Source organism: Meriones unguiculatus, chromosome 19, assembly GCF_030254825.1.
Source record: "Meriones unguiculatus strain TT.TT164.6M chromosome 19, Bangor_MerUng_6.1, whole genome shotgun sequence".
NCBI lineage: Eukaryota > Metazoa > Chordata > Mammalia > Rodentia > Muridae > Meriones > Meriones unguiculatus.
This window is the reverse complement of record NC_083366.1, coordinates 5,961,195-5,983,354: the sequence shown is the minus strand read 5'-3', so window position 1 is coordinate 5,983,354 and position 22,160 is coordinate 5,961,195. Positions and strand designations below refer to the sequence as shown.

Genomic DNA, 22,160 nt, shown 5'->3' with positions numbered 1-22,160 from the left:
CAACATCCTGGACAGCCTCCATTCCAGAATCCTAGCTATGGACAGCAAGGGAATAAAGAAAGGACAGACATACAGACAGTGAAGCTGGGATCGTGTAAGTTTGTCTAGCCCACATTGCTTCCACAACCTGGAACCTCGGTGTGCTCAATAGGTGGCCCACAGGGTGGGGGTAGGGAGATAGCTCATCTGGGGAGATCTCTGTGGGTGAGCAGTCCTCAGCATGCAAATATCTGAGAGGAAAAAGTAGCAGTTGCCTGTCTGCAAACACTGATCAACCATCCATAAGTACTCAGGTCTGGACTGCTGAAGAAAGCTTTACATTTTGAGCTTGGCCCACAGAAGTAATGGCTTTGCCAATTTCCCATGAGCCAACTGGTCTTGGGAGCCTCAACAGCCATGCCTATTTCAAAATACATATTTGCACAGGACTTCACTCACTTAGGGCTTGTAACTTCAGGGATCAAACCCTGGGCCTTGAATGTGACAAGCAAATACTTTAGCTCCGAACAATAATCTCAGCCCTTTCCCATTTTATTTTGAGCTTAGGTAGACTTCACATTTGCAGTCCTCCTGTCTCAGACCGCCAAGTGATTGGAACTATGGGTATGTGAAATCTTACCCATTTTATGCACAGTTTAGACTTAATTCGTTTTAAGGTATAAGCCTACATTATGATGTGAGACCAGGGTGTTGTCTAAATTAGACATTTTATATAATGTCACTTCATCCAGGCTGTCCCTATTCTTAAGCTTCAGAGTCATCTGACTTCTATATACCATGTTTTAATGTTCATTCAGTTTAAAGCATTTAATGATTTTGTTTCTCCTTTGCTGGACTGGGATGGGGTAGTATTTAGATAATTGTTTGGAAGCCCTCTGTTACTGGTTTTAAATGTAATTCTATTAATCAGAGAAAGTTTTCCATGTGACTTTCTATCTCTAAGCAACGGCTTCTCTGACATTTTGTCCTGCAAGTTACACAGTAGCTTCTCAAAACTGTGAACTCTGTCTTCTCCAAATGACCAGCAAGCTCTGCTGTGCTGTCCCCTCCTGCACTGTGACCCGGAAACCAGCCAGTAACCTGGAGCAATCATTGAGCTTGACTTCTTTTTTATCCTCCAACCACTCATTGTGCTGCATACCATACGATGTCCAAGGACGACTGTTTCACGCGCTGCGTCTCTTTTCCCAGGACCTAATGGGGAAGGCTGATTGTGCTCCCGTGTACTCAGCCATCACCCGAGAGCAGGTTGAGAACTATCTAAATCACTTATGTTACCTCAGATAGCAAGCAGTAGAAAACACATTAACATGTGCCATTTTCTGTCGTGGAAGTATTACAGGAAGGCACCCATAAGTATATTTCATAAAAGATGGATAATGTATAGAGTATTATGAAACATGATTTAAAAAATAAATCATTTAATAAAAAAACTAAAAGAATGATATAATCTCAATGGATATGAAACTAGATAGTGTAAATTTATTTTAGATCTAATGAATTTTAATAGTTTGTGTGGTACATAAAGCTTAAAAAATAGGTATAACATTTGTTTATGACAACAAGGGTCTAAGGATATCTGATATAAGTAAATAATCTTTATTTATTTTTGGAGAAGGACACATTTTATGGCACATGTATGAAGATCAGAGGAATGAAGTTGGGATCAGTTCTCACCTGTCGTTATATGTGTTTCAAAGGATTGATCTCAAGTCACTATGTAGCAAATGCCTTTAGCTATCAAGTCATCTTGATGGCCTCTAATACACACCTATCACAAAATATCATTATGCATAGCAGGAGTGTGATTTGTGCAGTGTCAAATAGCACAATGTTTGTGACTAGATTGCCTGCAACAGTAGCTAGATGGCTATACTCTCTTGTCCATATAAAAATAGTGCCCAGTCATGTGTGGTGGGGCACACCTGTAATCCCAGCACTCAGGGAGTCAGAGGCAGAGCTCTGTGAGATCGAGGCCAGCCTGGTCTATAAAGTAAGTCCAGGACAGTCAGGGCTACACAGAAAAAGCCTGTCTCGAAAAACCAACAAAACAAAACAAAACAAAAAACCAGTGCCCACTTCATATAGGAAATGACTGAACCTGTAAAAAGTCCCTGGGATGGTGGCTGGTGTCGTAGTTTGAATGTGAAATGTGCTCTCCATCCCCACTACCACCCACCCACACATCCTAGTCTCAAGTGTTTGAACATTTAGTCTTTGAAAGTTACAGTCCCTTGCTTCTTTCTGTTGTTCACTCTGTCTGACCTGCCTGCCATCTGAGGAACTTCCCCACAGGCTCCCACTGCCTCGGAGCAGCCCCTCTGGGCTGAAATGTCCTGAAATCTGAACCAAATACAGCTTTCTCTGTTAAGTTGCTTCTTGTATCAAAGCAATGAGCAAAGTAACTAACGTAGTTGGCTTCTTGTATGTGTGAACCCATATTAAGAAGTAGTTATGTTCATTTACCCTTACTTGTTAGCATAAGAAAACATAGCACATGGGTAGAGAAATAGATAATGAAAGAGAACCAAAAAGATTTCAAAAAAAACAATACACAACAGTGCTAACACTTTTTATCTCTCAGGAAGAGTCCACATGTTCCTCAAGCAGAGACTGAGATGAACTTATTCATATTCATTTTAAGATGTTTGTGCCCTGTCTATGCATGCAAAGCAAAAAATGTATCAGACTGTCACATCGACAATCACAATAGCTCAGTGAACCTCAGGCTTAAGCCCAGAGCACAGAATAAATATAACTCTTATCATTCCATGGCCTTTATATAAAGATTTTAAAAAGAAAATACACGGTTGTGTAAAAGGATATGCACGGTTGTGAAGGTGTGAAGAAATTGAGAGAATCACTGGCCAGAAGTCTGGGAGTGGCACACCAGGAGAACTTGTCTGTCACACCACCAGAGGATTGATATGGCTTTCCTGCCGAGACTTCACTATGGATGCTGGGATATTGCAGCACACCTTCTTGTTTTGTCACACCGCCACCACACCACAGAAATGATGCCAATCTTTTTGTTTAGTAACCGACTTCCCTCTCTAACCAACATAGTACACACTCTAACCCTCTAATGGTTTACTGTTTCTTGAGAGACTTAGCAATTTCTTTTTCTAAAGAGGAAGAGATTTCCCCCATCACCTCAGAATCCCAGAGAGCAAATCCTTTGGACTTGAATTATGTTCTGGAAACTCCTGAACTGTAGCATTCCATTTCTCCTAACTGGAAAGCTACACACCCACTGAACAGACTGCACTTATCTTTATGAATGAAAAGAAATTCATTCCAGGCTCTGGATGTTTGTGAGATCACGAAATAGTTCATGACACATGCTAGTTGAGTACAGTGCCCTCATATCTTTGCAGACTTATGTGCACAAACAAGGCAACATCAATACTTATATAAGGAAGCAAGAAGCATTTTAGTTGACATTCTCCTCCACACACATTTTTTTTAACATGGCCCTGAAGATCTTTTTTTGAGATGCCTGTGTCTCTGATCTAAGGTGATATGATTTAGGTGATAAGATTCTTTGTTTCCTTACAAGAATTCAGACAAAAAAAAAAAAAAAAGTAAGCATTGAGAACAACTTGAAAAATTCTGAAGTAGAAGTTTGTTCTCCATTGTACTGTAATGCCGTTCAATGCCCTCAGCTGCTATCTTCCTACTTCCTGGGCTCATCTTCATGTGCATAGGAGACCCCTAATTCCAACCCATTGAAAGCTTGCTTTCAAGAAAGGATCTCCATGGGGGTATTTATAACTTGAAATATTTCCTAGCAGAAAATAAGAAGTTCATTTCACAGCACTAAATTGTAAAATGTAAAACAAAACATTTATAGAAGCAGAAAACTATTGATAGACCACAAATAATAGTGGTCTATATTTGGGGCCTCTCTTCAGAAATTTTTACAAAGATTTGAAATACAGCAAACCAAAAAAGGATGTAAGGAAAATGCAAAGATAAAGACAACACAAAAAACACACTTGTACACTTGGGAATTTGCAACCCAGTCTTCAGCCACACCACTCCACGCACCTGGTTGCTCTGAAGCCCTGAGACCCAGTATGCTTTCTTCTCCTATGGATCTCAAGTTCAGTTACCTTAAATTACATTGACCCACACAGTATTTGGGTTTTGGCAGCCAAATCATTCCACTTGGAATACTGTCCTCAACATCATCCCCATTTTGACATAGGTCAGAACCCCCACATCTCTCAGGCAGCTACTGCTTCACTGTGTACACAGAATGCATGCATGCACATTCACATTTTCTTTACCCAATCATCTCTCATTGAATTCCTCGGATCCACACACATTTTACAGATTTTATTAGTATTACATATTACTTAGTACATACATGGGTGCCCAACTATCTATTCTAGCACCTGCTTTTTTTTGAGCATAAAACCAGAAATAGACCTTCTAAATGATGCCGAGTTGCTTGTTAATTTTTTGGGTCGCTGACACCTTACCTCTCTTGGCGGCTGTGGCACTTCACATTCTTCCCATCAGTGTACAAGTATTCCAACTTTTATACTTCCTCCCAAGTCTCATTGCTTTTGGTTTTGTGTTGGCATTTTTTATTTCAAGCCCTCAATCCTGGTGAGTGTGGAGTGGCACTCACTGCAATGTTGAGCTCTGGTTCCTTAATAATAATGATATTGAGAGGCTGTGTGTGTCTTTTTAAGCCTTGTGCTATTATAAAGATTCATGATTCCATAATCCAATAGAGCCATTTTTAGTTTCCTTGTTTCTCTGTGTGTTTGGCTACACTTATGTACAGTGAGTATCTAGTTCACTGGGATGCAAGGAAAATGTGACACTCAGCATGTCCCCAACATTGAGATGAACTTACGGGTGGGCCAGGTGCATGACTTTCAAGGTGTTTCATGGACGTACCTCTTCCTGTGTCATTAATCGCAGAGGCTTTCCTCAGAAGCTTAGCACATCAGGGCTTTGAATTTTACTCTCTCTCTCTCCTTGATTTACTGTTCTCCCACCATCATTAAATTAAAGCATTTAAAAAACATTGAAAACCAGAAAGGAATCCTACTGGAGACAGAGAAAGCAGCAAGATATTTGCTGACCTGTAGTTGAATTAAACATCGTCCTGCATTTCAACAACTGCCCATGAGTTAAAAACAGCCTCTTCTTAGTTCTGTTTTAAGAGTTGGCTCTTGCTGACCTGGTGGTCTAAGCGTGTTCAATGCTTTGTACTTAAAAGCAGGCTAACATCACCAGTCTAAAGTTACAAGGAGAGAAGAAATACGCTCTCCTGGGTGGGGGCAGGGGGCAGCTTAATCCCTTGAATTACAGACATTGTCTTTCTCATTAGGAGGATTTACAGCAGGAACAGAATTTCATCACCTTTGCCTGTTTTGCATTTTAAAGTAGGTAAAAGGTTATAGCCCTTGGTTAGGCTCCGAGGTATTTAAACCTCACTGACTACAGTATCGTTACTTACAAGTAATGAATTAAGGCACCCATTGTCTTCAGGTGACTGTGCTTAAATTACATGTTCAATTACACCTGTAGACAGCAGCCTAAGAAGAAATAATGTTTCTTCAGGATTCTACTCTGAAAATATAAAATTTTAACTTGTACTCAAAGCTAACAGAATTCTTAAAATGACACGTGGGAAGCTATGATCGTAGCGTTTCAGCCCCCACCACAACCTGGCTGTCTAACACGTTTTTGTATAATTTTCCAGACGGTTTTCAAATCTACTTGTTGGTTCAGATAAGCCATTCAATCTTCTATGTATGGGAGTGTTTTGAAGTAAATGGGGGGGGACCTTCTTGGCACTGACAATTTTATAACATAATGAAGCACACCCTATATCATTTCAGGAATCCTTTACGATATAGAAGCACAGATGGGTGACATCATGGTGTAAAGCAACTTTTACTGAAATCTTTGAAAATGTTTTTTGCAGGATTCTTAGAAATTGGAGTGGTTAAATCAAGAAGTCGTTGTATCATATTTAAGTAGGAAGTCGAGGAATCTGAACCCACAAACCTTTGTCTTGTTCCTAAGAAAAAAGAAATGTTGCAAGACAAGCTCAGGCCATAGACTGCCATCTAGCATGCCAAAAGGTTTTGCTACAGAACTGAATAATTACGTATTAATATATCGCCAATGCATGCTATAATCCAGGTTGGCAAAGAGCTGGACATTACCCTCATTACCACTATTTTGTATACTTAAGTTAGACTAAGTGTTGGCTGTCTGTGGAACTAACCTTCCCCTCAAGCCACTAAATGATATAATGTCCAAATTTAAGAATGACATAAATTTGAGAAATTGTTCACAGCTAGGCTGAGAGTCAGAACACAAAAGTTTACCCATCCAAAGATTAGGGCAAATAATTCATTTTACAGACAGTGTTTATGGAAACAAGAATCTGAATGAAATTCACAAATGATTTTAATGGCTACTGAAGAATGGGATTCAGCAAACAACAGATGCATCTGTCCAGCTGTATGTTTTTGTAAATAATGCTTTATTAAAACACAGCCATGCTCACTGGTTTACATTTTGTATGTGACTATTTCCATGTGCCAATAGCCAAACTCAGTTGTTGAGCTGAAATCATTCTGCTTGGAAGGATTAAAGTATCTACTCCATGTCCCTTTATAGAAAAGATTTGCTGAGTCTTGCTACAGTAGATTCTGTTAATGGAAATACTGACATTAAGCTAGAAAAAATAGAAAATTAGTATTTTATAATCATTATAATTATGTCCTTTGATTCATTGTAAAATTGACATTTTATAACTTTAAAGGTGACTTCATATTCATTATCTCATTTGAATGTTGAAACAATCCCATGACACATGAAAAAAACTATAAAGAACCTTCTTCTGGAGATCTAGCTCTGAGAGCTGAAGTGTGTCTCAAGGGCGTGATGATAAGTCTGTGTGCTCTTCTCTGTGCTCTTCTGCTAGGATGAGGTCAGACAGATGCTGCCAATTTGCTTCTCTTGACAGCTGCTCAGCAAACAAAGTCAGGAGGCCAGGGAAGGACGCAGGTTGAGAAGCTGTGGAGAGTGCCGTGTGTATATCCCTGTGCTGTGTGGAGCAGCAGCCACCCTTTGCCACCCATGGATGGGAAGTTGCCATTAGTGCACAGATTTTCTTCCAGAGAGGGGCTGCTGGGTCCACGGGACACAACCAAGTCCTATCTGTCAACACAGCATTCAAGGCAGAAGACACTTCCCTAGTCCTTGCTGTGACTGAACAGGTGCTCGATATTCATCCTCAGTTCACAGTATAGGTGACAGCTATTTTGACTTACACAGAAGACAGATTCCAGGATCAGCTAGCCTGAGTTCAAATCCCAGCTCTAGCACATATTGTCTGTGGATTCTTCGTGAGTTTCTAGACCTCCGGATGCTTCTATTGACTCAGCTGTAAAATGAATGTAATAATAATACCTACTTCCCAAGGTAGGGGCTAATGACTTAGAACAGAAGTGGGGCTAGCAGTTGTTTCTAGCAATCATCACTGTCTACACCTGCTCTGGCTGGTGGCATTTGCGTCCTGGAAGGCCACTTTTTTAACTTGCACATGGAACTTGGTGACTTCATAGCCAAGGGTATGCCTGATTGTTGCCTGTCATTGCCCATCTGTCATCTTCAAGGTTGGGAAGAAAGGAGAATTTAGAAAATTCCCCTCCATAGACCTGCAGCAGCACACACTATCTGTAAGATACTAGTGGCCTCAGCTCTAGAGACACATCGCACTGCCCTGGAAAGATGGCTCCAAGCCAGTGCAAGGCCATGGGGAAAGCTGAGAACTCTTACCATATGATGTTTCTTTGAATAAGAGAAACTGTACTTTTACAAATGGTCTTAACTTCCATGTTTAGAACAAGAGAAAGTTGACTTGAAGTCTATCACAGATATTTAAACAGAAGCAACCAAACCAACAAACCAACCAAACAAACAAACAAACAAAAAAAAGGCAACTTGTGCCTTTTCAGGATTTGTAAAATAGACTAGAACAGAAAGGCATAGAGCAGCTCTGAGCAAAGCTTGAGTGAATCCGAATACACAGGAGCTGTTGAGAGCCAAATGCCAGAACCCATCATGCAGTGTTCCAGAACAGGCCATATCCAGGAGCTGTCACCGAGGTCAGAGGTCAGAGGCTGGAAGGAGAGTTAATGGAGGTAGTTATCGGATTTACTCAGGCTACAGTTCTGAACATCATAATGTTTTGTTTTGTTTTGTTTTGTTTTGTTTTGTTTTCATTAGGAATCATATCAAAGCAATGAAATTCCCAAGGTGTTATGTGGAGCTGGTACATGAAGTTATGAAAAATTACATGTTTACAGTGGTCTGAGGAGAAGGGAGGGAGGGAAAGCAATGAGCCATTTGCTAGTAGCTGAGTGTGGTGCCACATCCTTGTAGCTTTGTAACTCAGGAGAGGAGGCAGGGCTTAAAGGAAAGGCCAGGCTAGAATTGGACCACTGTGGGGAGGTACTAATTGTACCACCCCAGGCAAAAGTAAAGGAAGGTGCACCTACGCCTGACTGGCTGGGAAGCAGACTCCGTGTGATGTTGTTAGGACCGGGAGCGGATGACTAGTTTCCTGTTGTTCTTTGGAGAGAAATAGTGTGTAGAGATTAAAGCAATGCTGTCTGAACAAGTTCAAAAGAGTGTGCTGATCCCTGGAACGTGACAGTGTTTGCTCTGTAAAGCTGTTCCACAGCTCCTGGTCTTTCACAAGTCAAGGGTTTTGTGTGACCCAGTGACAGCTCTGTTATCTCTAATAACAAAATAGCAGAGACTCTACAAACTGCCCCCTTTCCTATTTTGCTTGAGTACTAGGAAGCTCAGAAACAAACTTTTCTGTCTCTGATATCTATTAGTAATTATTGTTTATTTTACCTTGAATTAATCTTAATAGCATCTGTAATTTGCCAAACAATTTAGGTATTTTATAATTTTTTTTAAGTGAGTCAAACCTCTCATATTTTGTCTTCCTTTTGTGTGGTGGTTTAGGGCACAGTTGGAGCTAGCTAACCAAGCAAATGCTTCTAGGTCAGCTCTCTTTTCTTTGTGTAAAATAAAAATATCCCACACTGTGTGGACTCTGGCTGTATATGGTAGCCTGAGGGTTTGCTATGCACTGAACGACAAAGGGTCTCAGGAAACTTCCAGTGAGTGGAGAGGAAAACTAATGAACCATGAGGCACTTTCAGGCCTGGATCCTCTGAATAAGCCAGCCTCCCTTGAAGAAATGCACAAATGTGAGTGCAGACAGGGCAAGTCTGGTTTGTTTGTTTGTTTGTTTGTTTGTTTGTTTATCTTGAGTGACAGGGAAATATGTTTACCACAAGTATTACACCACAAACCAAGCATGGCCACAGAACAAATGGATGAGGCAATGAGTGGCATGGCCTCACCTACATGGTGTTCTTACCTACATGACAACTCAGCCTGTGAAGGGCAGAGTTTCCACAAACAAGAAACAAGCTGAACCACCGAGGAGCTGCAGCATCTGTGCTCAGGAATGGTCCTTTGGGGACTTTTCATATAGGGTTATAGGCTAGACATCTTCCCAGAGACCATGAGTAAGAGACATGCCCAACAATTGCTTCTGTGAAAGCCTAGCTCAGGCCTTGCCTGAGATTTTAGCCTACTGGTCTAAGGGAAAACTCAGAAATGTTCCATTGTAGTGCTTTCCAGATAATTCTATAATACCTCAGGCTCACAAAAACATAGGCAACAACGTTGTTGTGCCAACAACATTGACTCCAGGTATCCCAACATCCAGTTCATATTTTATATATTGAACATATTTTATATAAATGTACATTATGTGTATTGTTTATCCTATATGCATGTATATTATATATTTGACTAAATATATGGATGTATAATATTTGACTAAATATATGGATGTATAATATATTACTAAATATATTATATATATATATCATTCTGGATGCCTGATTACTGGCTTAACATATATGTTATGTATATGCTTGGTATCTGTGTGTATCTCTCAATGTGTGGCATATATTTCATATGTACATTCGTAGATGCAGAGATTAGTTTACATACATATATATGCACATATATACATATATAACGTAAATGTCTCCCATTGGTTGTTTCTCTGGAGGACACTGGTATTGTCCCTACATCTTCCAGTGGTCTGCTTCATAGTCACTGTTAACTTTTTTCTGTCTGGGATAACAGGTCTGGTTATCCCAGGCCCTGCTAGAGGAGACAGGTATGCTATGCCCATACACAAAGTGATCACTGTTAAATGCCTCACCCACTAGATAGGAAAACCACCTGCTTCAGATGGCATCAGGACACAGTTATACCTCCTTCCTGGCATGGCTCCTTCACTGGCTTGCCAGGCTCCAGTGCATTGCCAGGTGCCATAATCTCCACAGCCATCGGGTCTATACCTGCTTGGGACCAAGCTGTATTTCTGGTGCTCATCTCTTTGGAGTTGGAAACCTGGATGGCGAGCCTTCAGTGACAGGACCTGGGCTAACCAGACCCACTTCTAAGAGACTGCACTGCTAGGCTCTGACACACGGCATGTGGCTGTCTACAGGGTCGCAAAGTTATTTCTTTGTCAAATTTATACCTGAAAGAAAAGTGACTGCTAGGAAGATTCTAGAAAGACGGTGCCTGAGGAAGCCTAAGCACACAGAGTTTGGCCAGGTAGAGAAGCCTGGTGCAGCTGTCGGAAAGCCTGGTCTATCTGATTTGGACAGGAGTTTTAAGAGTGAAGGGTCACTTAAGCTGTGTGCTTTCTAATACAGTGGTGTGAGTTTGATGACATAGTGGAATTTGGGAAGGCACAGGTTCATTGTCTTCTCATTAAGGACTTACTCCTAGCTTTTCTGGGTTTTTTTGGTCTGAAATCATGAATGAGCTCCCATTGTGGACCTTCTGATCTGAGTCAGGATTTAAGCTTGTAACTCTGATGGCTTTTATGGCTGTGCTAGGTTTGCTAAGGAGCATTAAAGTTGGGAATTTTGGGGGTGAGGAGGGTGTGTGTGTGTGTGTGTGTGTGTGTGTGTGTGCATGTGTGTGTGTGTATATGCATGTGCACTGATAGTTACCATTTACCAGATGAAGGGCAGGTTTGTTTTCCCAGGCAATCTGTATGGCCTCATCCCTCGTAGATCAAAATTGTTAATTAAATGCTGCAAATGGTTCTTTCTCTGGGCCAGGCCACAAGTAAAGTTCAGGGGTAACTACATTTATGTTCTTCCTGGCTTCTAATTCTCACCTGATAAAGTAAGATAAAACAGCTGTGCATTTATCGGGGCATTTGTGCGCTAAGGGCCATTATATGATCACAGATTCCCAGAACTCTTTTATGCTCCTTAGAGTGTCTGTGCAGTTTCTCCCTGAGGAAACAGAATAATTGAGGATGGAAACAGCTTAACCCCAAGCAGTAAAAATCACTGACATGGGAAATGAAGAGGGAAAAGGGTTATCTTTAGTAAGGAAGGGGCTACATGCTTTAGTGGGTTCTGTGTGTGTAGTTGTTGAAAGGACTGTTTTCAGCCTAAAGAAAACCTGACCCAGTGAATACAACTGAATTTTCCATGTTTCTATAAGCCTTTTAGAAAGCAGAGTAATTACAGCTACTCACTAGAAGAAACTTGGTGTTCTTTAAAAGGAAGTAACACAGTCCCAGATTTGCAGAGAGACAGACAGAGACAGACAGAGAAATAGACATGCACCACGCACCCTTTCAGGCTTCCAGCCCCTCTCTCAATTACTGGGTGCTGCGGAGCAGCCCCAAGAGGTATGGAAAATGCAGTCTTGTGCTTTCTTCTTTTGCACGGTGCCCTCCGTGTTCTGTAAACAGTAGAAGTGTTTTTGTAGGTGGGCGTTCAGTTCAGGTCCCACCCTTGGATTATCAGCTAGGAATATGCTAAGGCAGGGAAATATTTGCTTGAATGGGTGCCTGGAAGATAAACATGGCATGGGCTCCATGGTCCAGGAAACCTCACATCCAGTTCATTTTCACATATTGTACCTGAGTGGGTGCGGCTGTTCTTATACTCATTTTTCATCTCTGGCTGTCCAGTGTGCATAGTTCACATTCCCTCTTCCAGAATCTGCAGGTCCCTGAAGTTGGAGCACTTACTATTGCAACTGCCACCTTCATCTTAGAAACACATTTTCATTCCACTTGTCCGGTGACTGCAGGATGCCGCTATTTAAAAAAAGAAAAACAAAAAACAAGTGGCAGCCCAGCCCAGCCCAGCCCAGCCCAGCGCAGCCCAACCCAGCCCAGCCAGCACTTTCTATCCAGCTGAACACAGCCATTGGCTGTTAAGGAGTGAAACTCTAGGATAATTTTTAGATTTGCTGCCCGAGCAGGTACCGTTCTAGAGCTGAGGGCTTTTTGTTGTTGTTTGGGGGTTTTGTGTTTTCCCTGCTGTTTAAAATGTCCAAATCCTCTCGCTCGGCTAGATCCTTCTTTGCTAACGCAGCTTCTAAGCTGCCGTCCTCTAAGAAGGATGATTTTAGCAGCAAGCAGAAGAAAACGAGCCTAGGTGAGAAGACAGAGAGGACTGGCAGCGAAGGAAACTTGGCGAAGCAGCAGCAGGTGCAGCCTGTGGCAACTCCGGCTCAGAGGAAAGCCGCAGCTCACAAAGGTAAGGCTGCAGTCAGCTGCCTAAAACTTCCTGCTTGGATTGTGCCAGGTAATTGACAAGGAAGCCGCAGGGACGCAGCTTAGCCCTGTTTGTGTGCATGCGCCCTTTCCTAGCGCCCCGGAGTGTACTGTAAAATAACCAGTCATTAGGGCAGTGGAAGTGATGGTGCTTTGATTAATTAAAGAATAAGAACAACTGGGTGGGGGGGGTGTCATTTCTCTTTCAGATTAGAGTTTATTTTTGCGTTCTGTACTCTTTGGTTCTGTGATCATGCCTGCATATGGTTCTTATTGCTTATCTAAATGGAAAGAAATAGAGAAAGTGTCCTAAAGCCGTGTCATTAATTAGATGAGGAACTTGTGCATGTTTACTTATTGGTAGTCTCTGTTTAAGATGATGCATCTCTGAAAAGCCTATCTAACCTATCTAAGTTCTTTGCCAAGTGAGACAAAACTTCCTGCCAGCTCTGTCACCTGGATAAGCCCACTCAGGTGCATGTTGGAGTGTGCCCCTCAACAGAACTACTGTTGACTATTTGACCAGGAATTGAAAAATGTTTCACCAAGCCTGTCCTCTTCCTCTTCCTCTGGCAAGGCAGTCGAGCCAGGGGGAAGTGATAAAAAACCTGGCAAGTGAGTCCCTGTCCTATGCAGTTCCTATTTCCCTTCCTAGAAGACCCACATGAAGCCAAAGCTGCCCATCTGCTACATCTTTTCAGGGAGCCTAGGTACGGTTTGTGCATTGTCCTTGGTTGATGATGAGTCTCAGCAAGCCCCTCTGGGCCCTGGTTAGTTGGGTCTTTTGATCTTCTCGTGGAGCCCCTGTCACCTCCAGGTCTTTTTCTCTTTCCTCCCACTTTTCCACAACACTCCCTACTCATCACCCAATGTTTGGCTGTGAGTCTCAGCATCTGTTTTGAGGCGCTACTGGGTAGAGTTTCTCAGAGGACAACTCTGACAGGCTCCTGTCTGCGAGTTTAGCAGAGTATCCTTCACAGTGTCAGGGGTTGAGGCTCTGCTATAGGATGGATCTTTGGTTGGGCCAAGCATTGGTTTGGTATTCCCTCAATCTCTGCTTTATCTGCTCTATCTTTATCCCTGCACATCTTGTAGGCAGAGTAAATTTGGCGTCAAAGTTTTTGTGGGTGGGTTGGAGTTTCTCTCCCTCTGTTAAGAAACTTGATGAGCTGGGATGGATGGGAAAGGGAGCTCCCCTTTTCTGAGGAATAGGCAAGAGGTGAGGGGAGAGAGAGCAAGGGAAAATGGAACTGGGAGGGGAGGAGGGATGGGGTTACAACCAGAATGTAAAGTGAATAAAAATAAATAAATTTTAAAAAAATAAATTAAAGTCTAAACATGAAACAAGAAATACAAGTCACTTTGAGGTTTTATGTAGTATAGTTAATAAATAGTAAAAATTTTCTAAGAGAGTATGTTTAATGTGCTTTTACCACACTAAAATGTGATTGTATCAGATAATAGATAAATTAATTTGTTTGACTACAGGAATAATTTTCCTATAAATATGTAGTTTTCTTTAAATATGTATAATAAAGTATCTATGTTTTGTTCTAAAAAATGTTTAACTACTGAGAACTTTATTTTAGTATGGATAATCACAGAGGGTAATTAAATTGTATTTTTTAAATGCAGTATCAATTTCTCCTATATTTATCAAGAACTATACATTAAAATTTCTAAGAAGCATTTTACAATGCTTATTTTGATATGTTTTAAACTCTCATCTAACAATATAATAACTTCATCCTGGAAGGAAAAGTTTATATTTCATGCAAAGAAATACATTCATTTTATAATCTCAATCCTGTCCTCTTCTGTTTAAAACTATTAGAAAGAATCCACAATGATGCATTATTGTGTTATGTGCTATTTCAAAGATGCAAATGTCTTTCTGGGTATGAATTCATTTTTCCTTGCCTTTGTAGTTGTTTGTCCATTTGAGCAATAAAGTATTTTTATAAAAGCTGGAGCCAAAAGACGTTGTGAAAAGTAGTGCATAAAACTAACACAGAAAAACTTGAAAGTTTTTACGGAAGTTTAAAGAGATTGAATTTTGGCTGCTCAATAAGCATCCTCTGTTGTTAAAACCATAAACATTCAACGAAAAGGACTGTCAACCTGCCCCACCTCCAGAATGTGCCAACATTTATGGCGTAATCACTATGCCTCTGTAACACAGGCAGGGAGACCTTTACACAGAGTCTGAGCCAGGTGCTTTGTCCAAAGGTTATTGATCATCGAGACCCTCTTCTGGCCAATTTGAGGATGCTCCTGAATAGACTTTGTGGGTGAAACCAACGTTTGATAGCAGTTGTTTGGGGGGATTTGTTTTAAAAGTCCTTAAAACCAAGAATTTTTATCACAGTACAAGAGCAATACAGAAAATGATATTTTTATTTTAAAAAAAACTAGAGGAAGATTATAAATTTATAAAATGGTATTTCCTTTGTACCCCTGAGGGAGGATGAGAAAAGTTAACACCATAAAGTTTTGATGTTGACAGCAGAACTGGGTTATTTTGAAAGACATGATGGGATGCACATGTATCTTTGCTTTTAATCAGAATTCTTTTCAAAAGCAACCTCTTGTCCTAGCTTATCATTGCTGCAATGAAACACCACCACCAAAAGCAATTTGGGGAGGAAAGGGTTTATTTTGCTTACACTCCCACATCATAGTCTATCACTGAAGGAAATCAGAACAAAAAGCTAGAGACAGAAGTTGATGTTGAGGCAATGGAGGGATTGCTGCTTACTGACTTGCTCAGCCTGCTTTTCTCTAGAACCCAGGAGCACCTGTGCAGACTCACCGTGGGCTGGTTACTCCCGTATCCATCACGAATTAGGAAAATACCCTATAAGTTTGCCTACAGCCCCGTCTTAGCGAGGCTTTTTCTCAGTTGAGGTGTCAAGTGCACATAAACTAGCTGGCCATCTTCAGATCACAGTCTTCATAGGCGCCTCTAGTTGGAGAGCAGGAAGAATTCTGTCTTGTAACATGGCTGTGTTAGTTTTTCACTGAAGTCTGTATCATGTGATTAAGAAATCCAAGGCCAGAGAGATGGCTCATAGGTAAAGGTCTTCCCACCAAGCCAGCTGTCCTCAGTTCTGCTCCTACTCCTACCAGAGATCCACATGGTAGAAAGAAAGAACTAATGGAAGTTTTGCCCCACTTCTGCTATGATACACATGCACGCGCGCACACACACTCACGAGCGCACGCGCACACGCACACACACACAACATAAACAGATATATGGATGGGTGGATAAATAGATGGATGGGTAGGTAGGTAGGTAGGCAGGTAGGTAGATGTAAAGACAAAGAAGCCCTGGACCTGGAAGCAAGTGATAAAGCACTGGCCTGGCATATAAATCCCTGGATTCAAAGTGTAGCACTACAAAAAGAAAATCAAACCTAGGCCAGGCATACTGATACACACCTATAATTCCAGCATTTGGGAGGCTGAAGCAGAAGGATTGCCACAAGTTTGAGGCAAGCATGAATTAAATAGTGATCTGCAGGCTAGCCAGACCCTGTCTCAAAGTAGCAAGAAACAATGTCAGAAATACCGCTGGGTTTGAGTTTCAGTTGAGCTATGGCCTTGCTGACCTCACTGAGGTCTTGGTGTTACAATTTAGAAAGTTAGATGCATTTGTGCCATGAATGTAACTTGGTCTTTGTTACATGTCTGGTTTCTTGTTAACCAAGTGCAATTTTAATTTGTTTAAATTCTGTGTCTCATTTAATGTATTTCACAAATTACAGCAGGACTTCACCTTCATCTGCTTTCAATGTCCCCCTCCCCTCCTCTTTAAAGTTATACTATATGTTTTTATTTCACATCAAAGTATTTATGTCATGTGTTATGGCATAACTAGATCTTCTACAGTTTATCTATTGACAACTTCTAAACATTGGAAATGAAGTATATACCTAAGATGACCTCATAAATATTTTCATCCCTAATGCAAGAAACCTAATGTTATCATTTCCTCTTGTGGTTTTAAAATCTTAGTCTTCTTCTCTGTGGGGCATTTCAAATTTCTCTGAGGAAAGAAGTGCTTTTCTGCCCAAAATGTGTTTCTCAGTTTTCTTCTGACATTTTGCCTGCTCTTTCCTGCCCAATTTCTAGAACATTGAACAGGTATCTCTTTCTCCCTTCATTTCATTGCATCACAATCCCCAGAAACATCAAAAGGAAAGCCAAATGGGGGTGTAGGGGGATGGTCTGAATGTTTGCATGTCCCAAAATTATCTTTGTTCTCTTTAAATGGCCTCATGATATTTTGAGTGGGTGTGGATTTCTAGATCTAATGAATAGCCCTGTGTCACTCACACATCCGTAGCTTTCTTTGTAGGTAATGCTTTTGCTCTCTCTTTCAAAGCTTTCAAGATCTCCTCTTTATTCTTGATGTTTCAGAACGTTCTTGAAGTATTTGAAATGATCAGGTTTTTAGCCACTTTAAGTAGATTTTTGATGGGTTCTTTTAAGTTCAAGGGTGTCCTCAGCTCAAACTATCCGGCTAATTCTTAGGTGATTTATCTTTCTTCCTTTCTGTGAGCTCTAGGAGTCAGCTGTTGTTCTGTGATGTTTATCTTTACTTACTTTTTTGTTTTGTTTTGTTTTGTTTTGTTTTTTGAGACAGGCTTTCTCTGTGTAGCCTTGGCTGTCCTGGAACTCACTCTGAAGACAAGACTGGCCTTGAACTCAGAGATCCACCTGCCTTTGTCTCCCTGAGTGCTAGGATTAAAGACATGTACCACCATGCCGAGCTTTCACTTACATTTTAAATTAACATTTTATCTTGATTTTATTTTCCAACCCTTCTAATATAATTATGATCATTATGTGCGAATTCTTCAAGAGTATTGTCACTCTAATTTTGAGAGCACAATACAGGGTGTTACTTTATGTGCCTGTGAGGTATTCATTTAACATAGTTTTCATTGCCTATTCTACTTTGAGGGTACTATAAAAATCAACTACAACAACCTGATTAACCATATCTCTGCGACACTGGTGTGCTTTTCATTCCCAACCAATGATCCAGATTGACCCCTGGAATAGAAGACCCAAACTACCAGTCATTCTTAGGACTGTAGTATTCATAAGATTCTCCCACGAAGAATTTCCACCATGATGAAATCCACCATTTGGAAGATCAGTGTTAAAGTTTACCTTGATACAAGCCAGGTTCTTCCAGGTCAGGGTGTGAGTCAGTGTCTGAGACTGTAAACATCTCTTGCTAAGCTGTGTTCCCTTCTGTAAACGACATCATCCTGGTTTCATTAGTTGATCAATTCTTCTTTTAATTTATTTATTCACTTTTCATCCCCATTGTAGCCTCCTCCCTCCTCTCCTCCCAGTCCCACCCCTTTCCCTTCCCCCATTCTGCCTCCCTTACTTCTTAGAATCCTCCCTCCTCCCTTAACCATCCAGTCCAGCTCAAGTTACATCAGGACTGAGCATATCATCTTCTCCTGTGGTCTTGCAAGGCAGCCCTGTCAGTAGGGAGATGAGAAAGCAGGCAACAGAGTCCACGTCAGAGTCAGCCCTGGCTCCCCTTACTAGGGAACCCACATGAAACCTGAGCTGTCCATCTGTTAAATCTGTACAGGGGGCCTTGGTCCTGTCTATGCATGGTCCTTGGTTGGTGCTTTAGTCTCCACAAATCCCTCTGGGCCCTGGTTAGTTGGCTTTCTTGTTCTTCTTGTGGAGCTCCTGTCACCTCCAGGTCCTCCTATCTATCCTCACTTTACATCAGACTCCCCATGCTTTGCCCAATGTTTGGCTCTTATTTCATTGTGTGATGCTAGAAATTTAGTTCTGGAGCAGGGGCTGTCTCTGACTCCATTGCCTGCCTTTGGATCCCTGTCTCCTAACTGGGCTGCTGTGCCTAGCCTCAGTCAGAGAAGATGGCCCTAGTCCTACTGCATCTTGATGGGCCAAGGCAGATTGACATACATACAAGGCCTCTCCTTCTCTGAAGAGAAAAAGAAAGGAGAAAGGGGTGGGGGAGGGGAGAAGGAAGGACTGGGAGAAGAAGAGGAAGGGGAAGCTGCAATCAAGATATAGAATAAATAAATTAATTAAATAATAGAAAAAGAAGAAAGAAATCGAAACCTGACCAAGGTAATGCTAAGTAAGTGCTCTATTGCTGAGCTGCACTTCAGCCCTTGATTTGTTAGTTTACTATAACTATTTTATATTAAGGTATATGCATGCAGCATGATATACGCCATGGCAAATGTACGGAGATCAGAGGACTACATTGTGGAGTCAGTTCTCCTATCAACCTTTCCAAGGATCAAACTCATTGTCATCAGATTCCTGCAGCAAGCACTTTACCCACTGAGCCATCTCATCGGGTCAAGCTCTTTTTCTTTATTTTGAATAGCTGAGAGAAAAACAAATTTAAATCATTCTTAAAAGTAGACATGAATACCATCAAGACTGATTTGAAGAAATAGCTTCCCTTCTTTCATACACTTTCTGTGATGAAAAAGATGGTGGTAACATCTCTTGAGTTGTACCACTATGGCTGGCACAATTGTAAGCAGCCTCAGGGAATTCTATGACTTAGTGCTATTACTGTACTTGTTTTTGCAGATTAGGAAATTGACACAAAAAGTTTGAGGTAATTTCTCAAAATCATTAGCCAGGAAGTCATAGAACCAGAATTCTAATTCCATGAGTTTTTTTTCCAATTAAAATATAATTGCACTATTTGACCATCCTCCATATATCCTCCCTTACTCCCCCTCAAATCCATAGCCTCCTTTTCTTTAATTGTTATTGTTCCATATGTATGTATCTATACTTAAATATATAAATATATCATGTTGAGTTAATTTATTGTTGCTTATCTGTATATGGTTTCAGGGCATACCACTTGGTATTGGAAAGCCAGTTAGGGGAGTCATCTTTGGGGATGACTAATTCTCCCTCTCTCATCAGACATTAGTAGCCTATAGTTCCTTTTTTTTAATTTTTTTATTAGTTACAGTTTGTTCACTTTGTATCCCAGCTGTAGCCCCCTCTCCCATCCCCTATCAACCCCACCCTCTCTCTCTCTTCTTCTCCTATACCCCTCCCCCAGTCCAATGATAGGGGAGGTTCTCCTCTCCTTCCCTCTGACCACAGTCCATCAGGTCTCATCAGGACTGGCTTCATTGTATTCTTCTGTTTCCTGGTAAGGCTGCTCTCCCCTCAGGTGGAGGTGATCAAGGAGCCAGCCCATGAGTTCATGTCAGAGATGGTCCCTTTTCCTACTATTGGAGAACCCTCCTGGATACTGAGCTGTGTTGGGCTACTTCTGTGCAGGGGTTCTAAGTTACCTCCATGCATGGTCCTTGTTTGGAGTATCAGTCTCAAAAAAGACCCCTGTACCCAGATTTTTTTGGTTCTATTTCCCCCCTTGTGGAGCTCCTCTCCCCTCCAGGTCTTTCGGTCTCCCACTTATTTCCCTGCACTCTGCCCAAAGTTTGGCTACACATCTCAGCATATGTTTTGATACACTGCTGGATAGAGGCTTTCAGAGGACCTCTGTGGTAGGCTCCTGTCCCATTCCTTGTTTTCTCCCTCTTCTGATTCTGTCTCATTTGGCTTTCTCAATGAAGATTGAGCATCTTACCCAGGATCCTCCTTCTTGATTAGGGGGTGTACAGATTTTAGTATGATTATCCTATATAATATATATTTAATATCTACTTATAAGTGAGTATATACCCTGTGTGTCTCTCTGCTTCTGGGATACCTCACTCAGGATGATCTTTTCTAGATCCTACCATTAGCCTGCAAATTTCATGATTTCTTTGTTTTTAATTGCTGAATAGTATTTCCACTTGCCAAAACTGAATCAAGAACAGGTAAATCAATGAAATAGTCTTATATCCCCTAAGGAAATAGAAGCGGTCATCAAAAGTCTCCCATCCAAAAAAAGCCCAGGGCCAGATGGTTTCAGCGCAGAATTCTACCAGACTTTCAAAGAAGAGCTAACACCAATTCTCTTCAAACTATTTCACAAAATAGAAACAGAAGGAACATTACCAAACTCATTCTATGAAGCGACAGTCACCTTGGTACCTAAACCTCACAAAGACCCAACAAAGAAAGAGAATTTCAGGCCAATCTCTCTTATGAACATTGATGTGAAAATACTCAATAAAATACTTGTATACCAAATCCAAGAACACATCAAAGATATCATCCAGTATGACCAAGTAGGCTTCATCCCAGATATGCAGGGGTGGTTTAATATATGGAAATTCATCAATGTGATTCACCATATAAACAAACTGAAAGAAAAAGACCACATATGATCTCCTTAGATGCTGAAAAAGCATTTGATAAAATTCAACATTCATTTATGTTTAAAGTCCTGGCGAGATCAGGGATACAAGGCACTTACCTAAACATAGTAAAGGCGATATACAGCAAGCCAACATCAAACTAAATGGAGAAAACTTAAAGCAATTCCACTGAAATCAGGGACAAGGCAAGGCTTTCCTCTCTCTCCATACCTCTTTAACATAGTACTTGAAGTCCTTGCTAGCACAATAAGACAATTAAAGGAGATAAAGGGTATTCATTTCAGAAAGGAAGAAGTTAAAGTATCACTATTTGCAGATGATATGATAGTATACATAGTGACCCCAAAAATCCTACCAGGGAATTCCTTCAGCTGATAAACACCTTCAGCCAAGTGGCTGGATACAAAATCAACTCAAAAAAATCAATAGCCCTCCTATATACCAAAGACAAAAGGGCTGAGAAAGAAATTAGGGAAACAACACCCTTCACAATAGCCACAAAGGACATAAAGTACCTTAGTGTAACTCTAAGCAAGTCAAAGACTTGTATGAAAAAAACTTTCAGTCTCTGAAGAAAGAAAAAGAAGAAGATAACAGAAGACGGAAAGCTCTCCCATGCCTATACTTTATCTAGGGCTGAAGCCCCGTAAGATTTCTCTCTTGTAGAACAGCACTTCTATTGTTGTTGTTGTTCAGATCTTGTTTAGGCATCTATATTATTGAGGTATTATTACTGTCACATCCTTCTCATTTCTAGGATGAGATGACACAACTTCGCGGCAGATTTCTTGGTCCTCTGGCTCTTATAACGTTTCTACCCTGTCTTTTGAGCTATTCCCTGAACCTGAGGTGTGAGGGCTGTGTTATAGATGTATCATTTGGGGCCCGGTCACAATCAGTTGTTCTCTGCATTTTGACCAGCTGTGGCTTTTTGTAACGGTCTCTGACAAGTAAAAAGAGGAGATTCTTTGATGAACGGTGAGTGCTGCACTTATTTGTAGGCATAAAAATAAGTATTTAATATGCTGTTAGGAACTAATTCATTACGTTTTATCTCCCGATCTTGTACAGTTGACCTGGTTTCTATTTTTTTAATTTTTATTTTTTATTATTTATTACAATTTATTAACTTTGTATCCTGGCTGTAACCCCCTCCTTCATTTCGT

At 40.9% G+C, this 22,160-nt stretch overlaps 1 protein-coding gene across 20 annotated transcripts in view; it reads left to right on the top strand.

Annotated features, from left to right (window-relative positions):
• Window positions 1-22,160, top strand: part of Kiaa1217 (KIAA1217 ortholog) — an 839,639-nt gene that overhangs the window by 361,188 nt on the left and 456,291 nt on the right. For 4 of the 20 annotated variants that reach the window (XM_060372916.1, XM_060372919.1, XM_060372915.1 and 1 more), the window contains exon 1: window positions 12,327-12,659. The exons of 6 other annotated variants lie outside the window; for them this stretch is intronic. In XM_060372916.1, the coding sequence (XP_060228899.1) occupies window positions 12,449-12,659 (211 nt within the window). In that variant the 5' untranslated portion in view covers window positions 12,327-12,448. Of the gene's footprint in view, window positions 1-12,314; window positions 12,660-22,160 lie in introns of those variants that run through there. 10 more of the 20 variants (XM_060372901.1, XM_060372902.1, XM_060372899.1 and 7 more) reach the window with 8 other exon arrangements.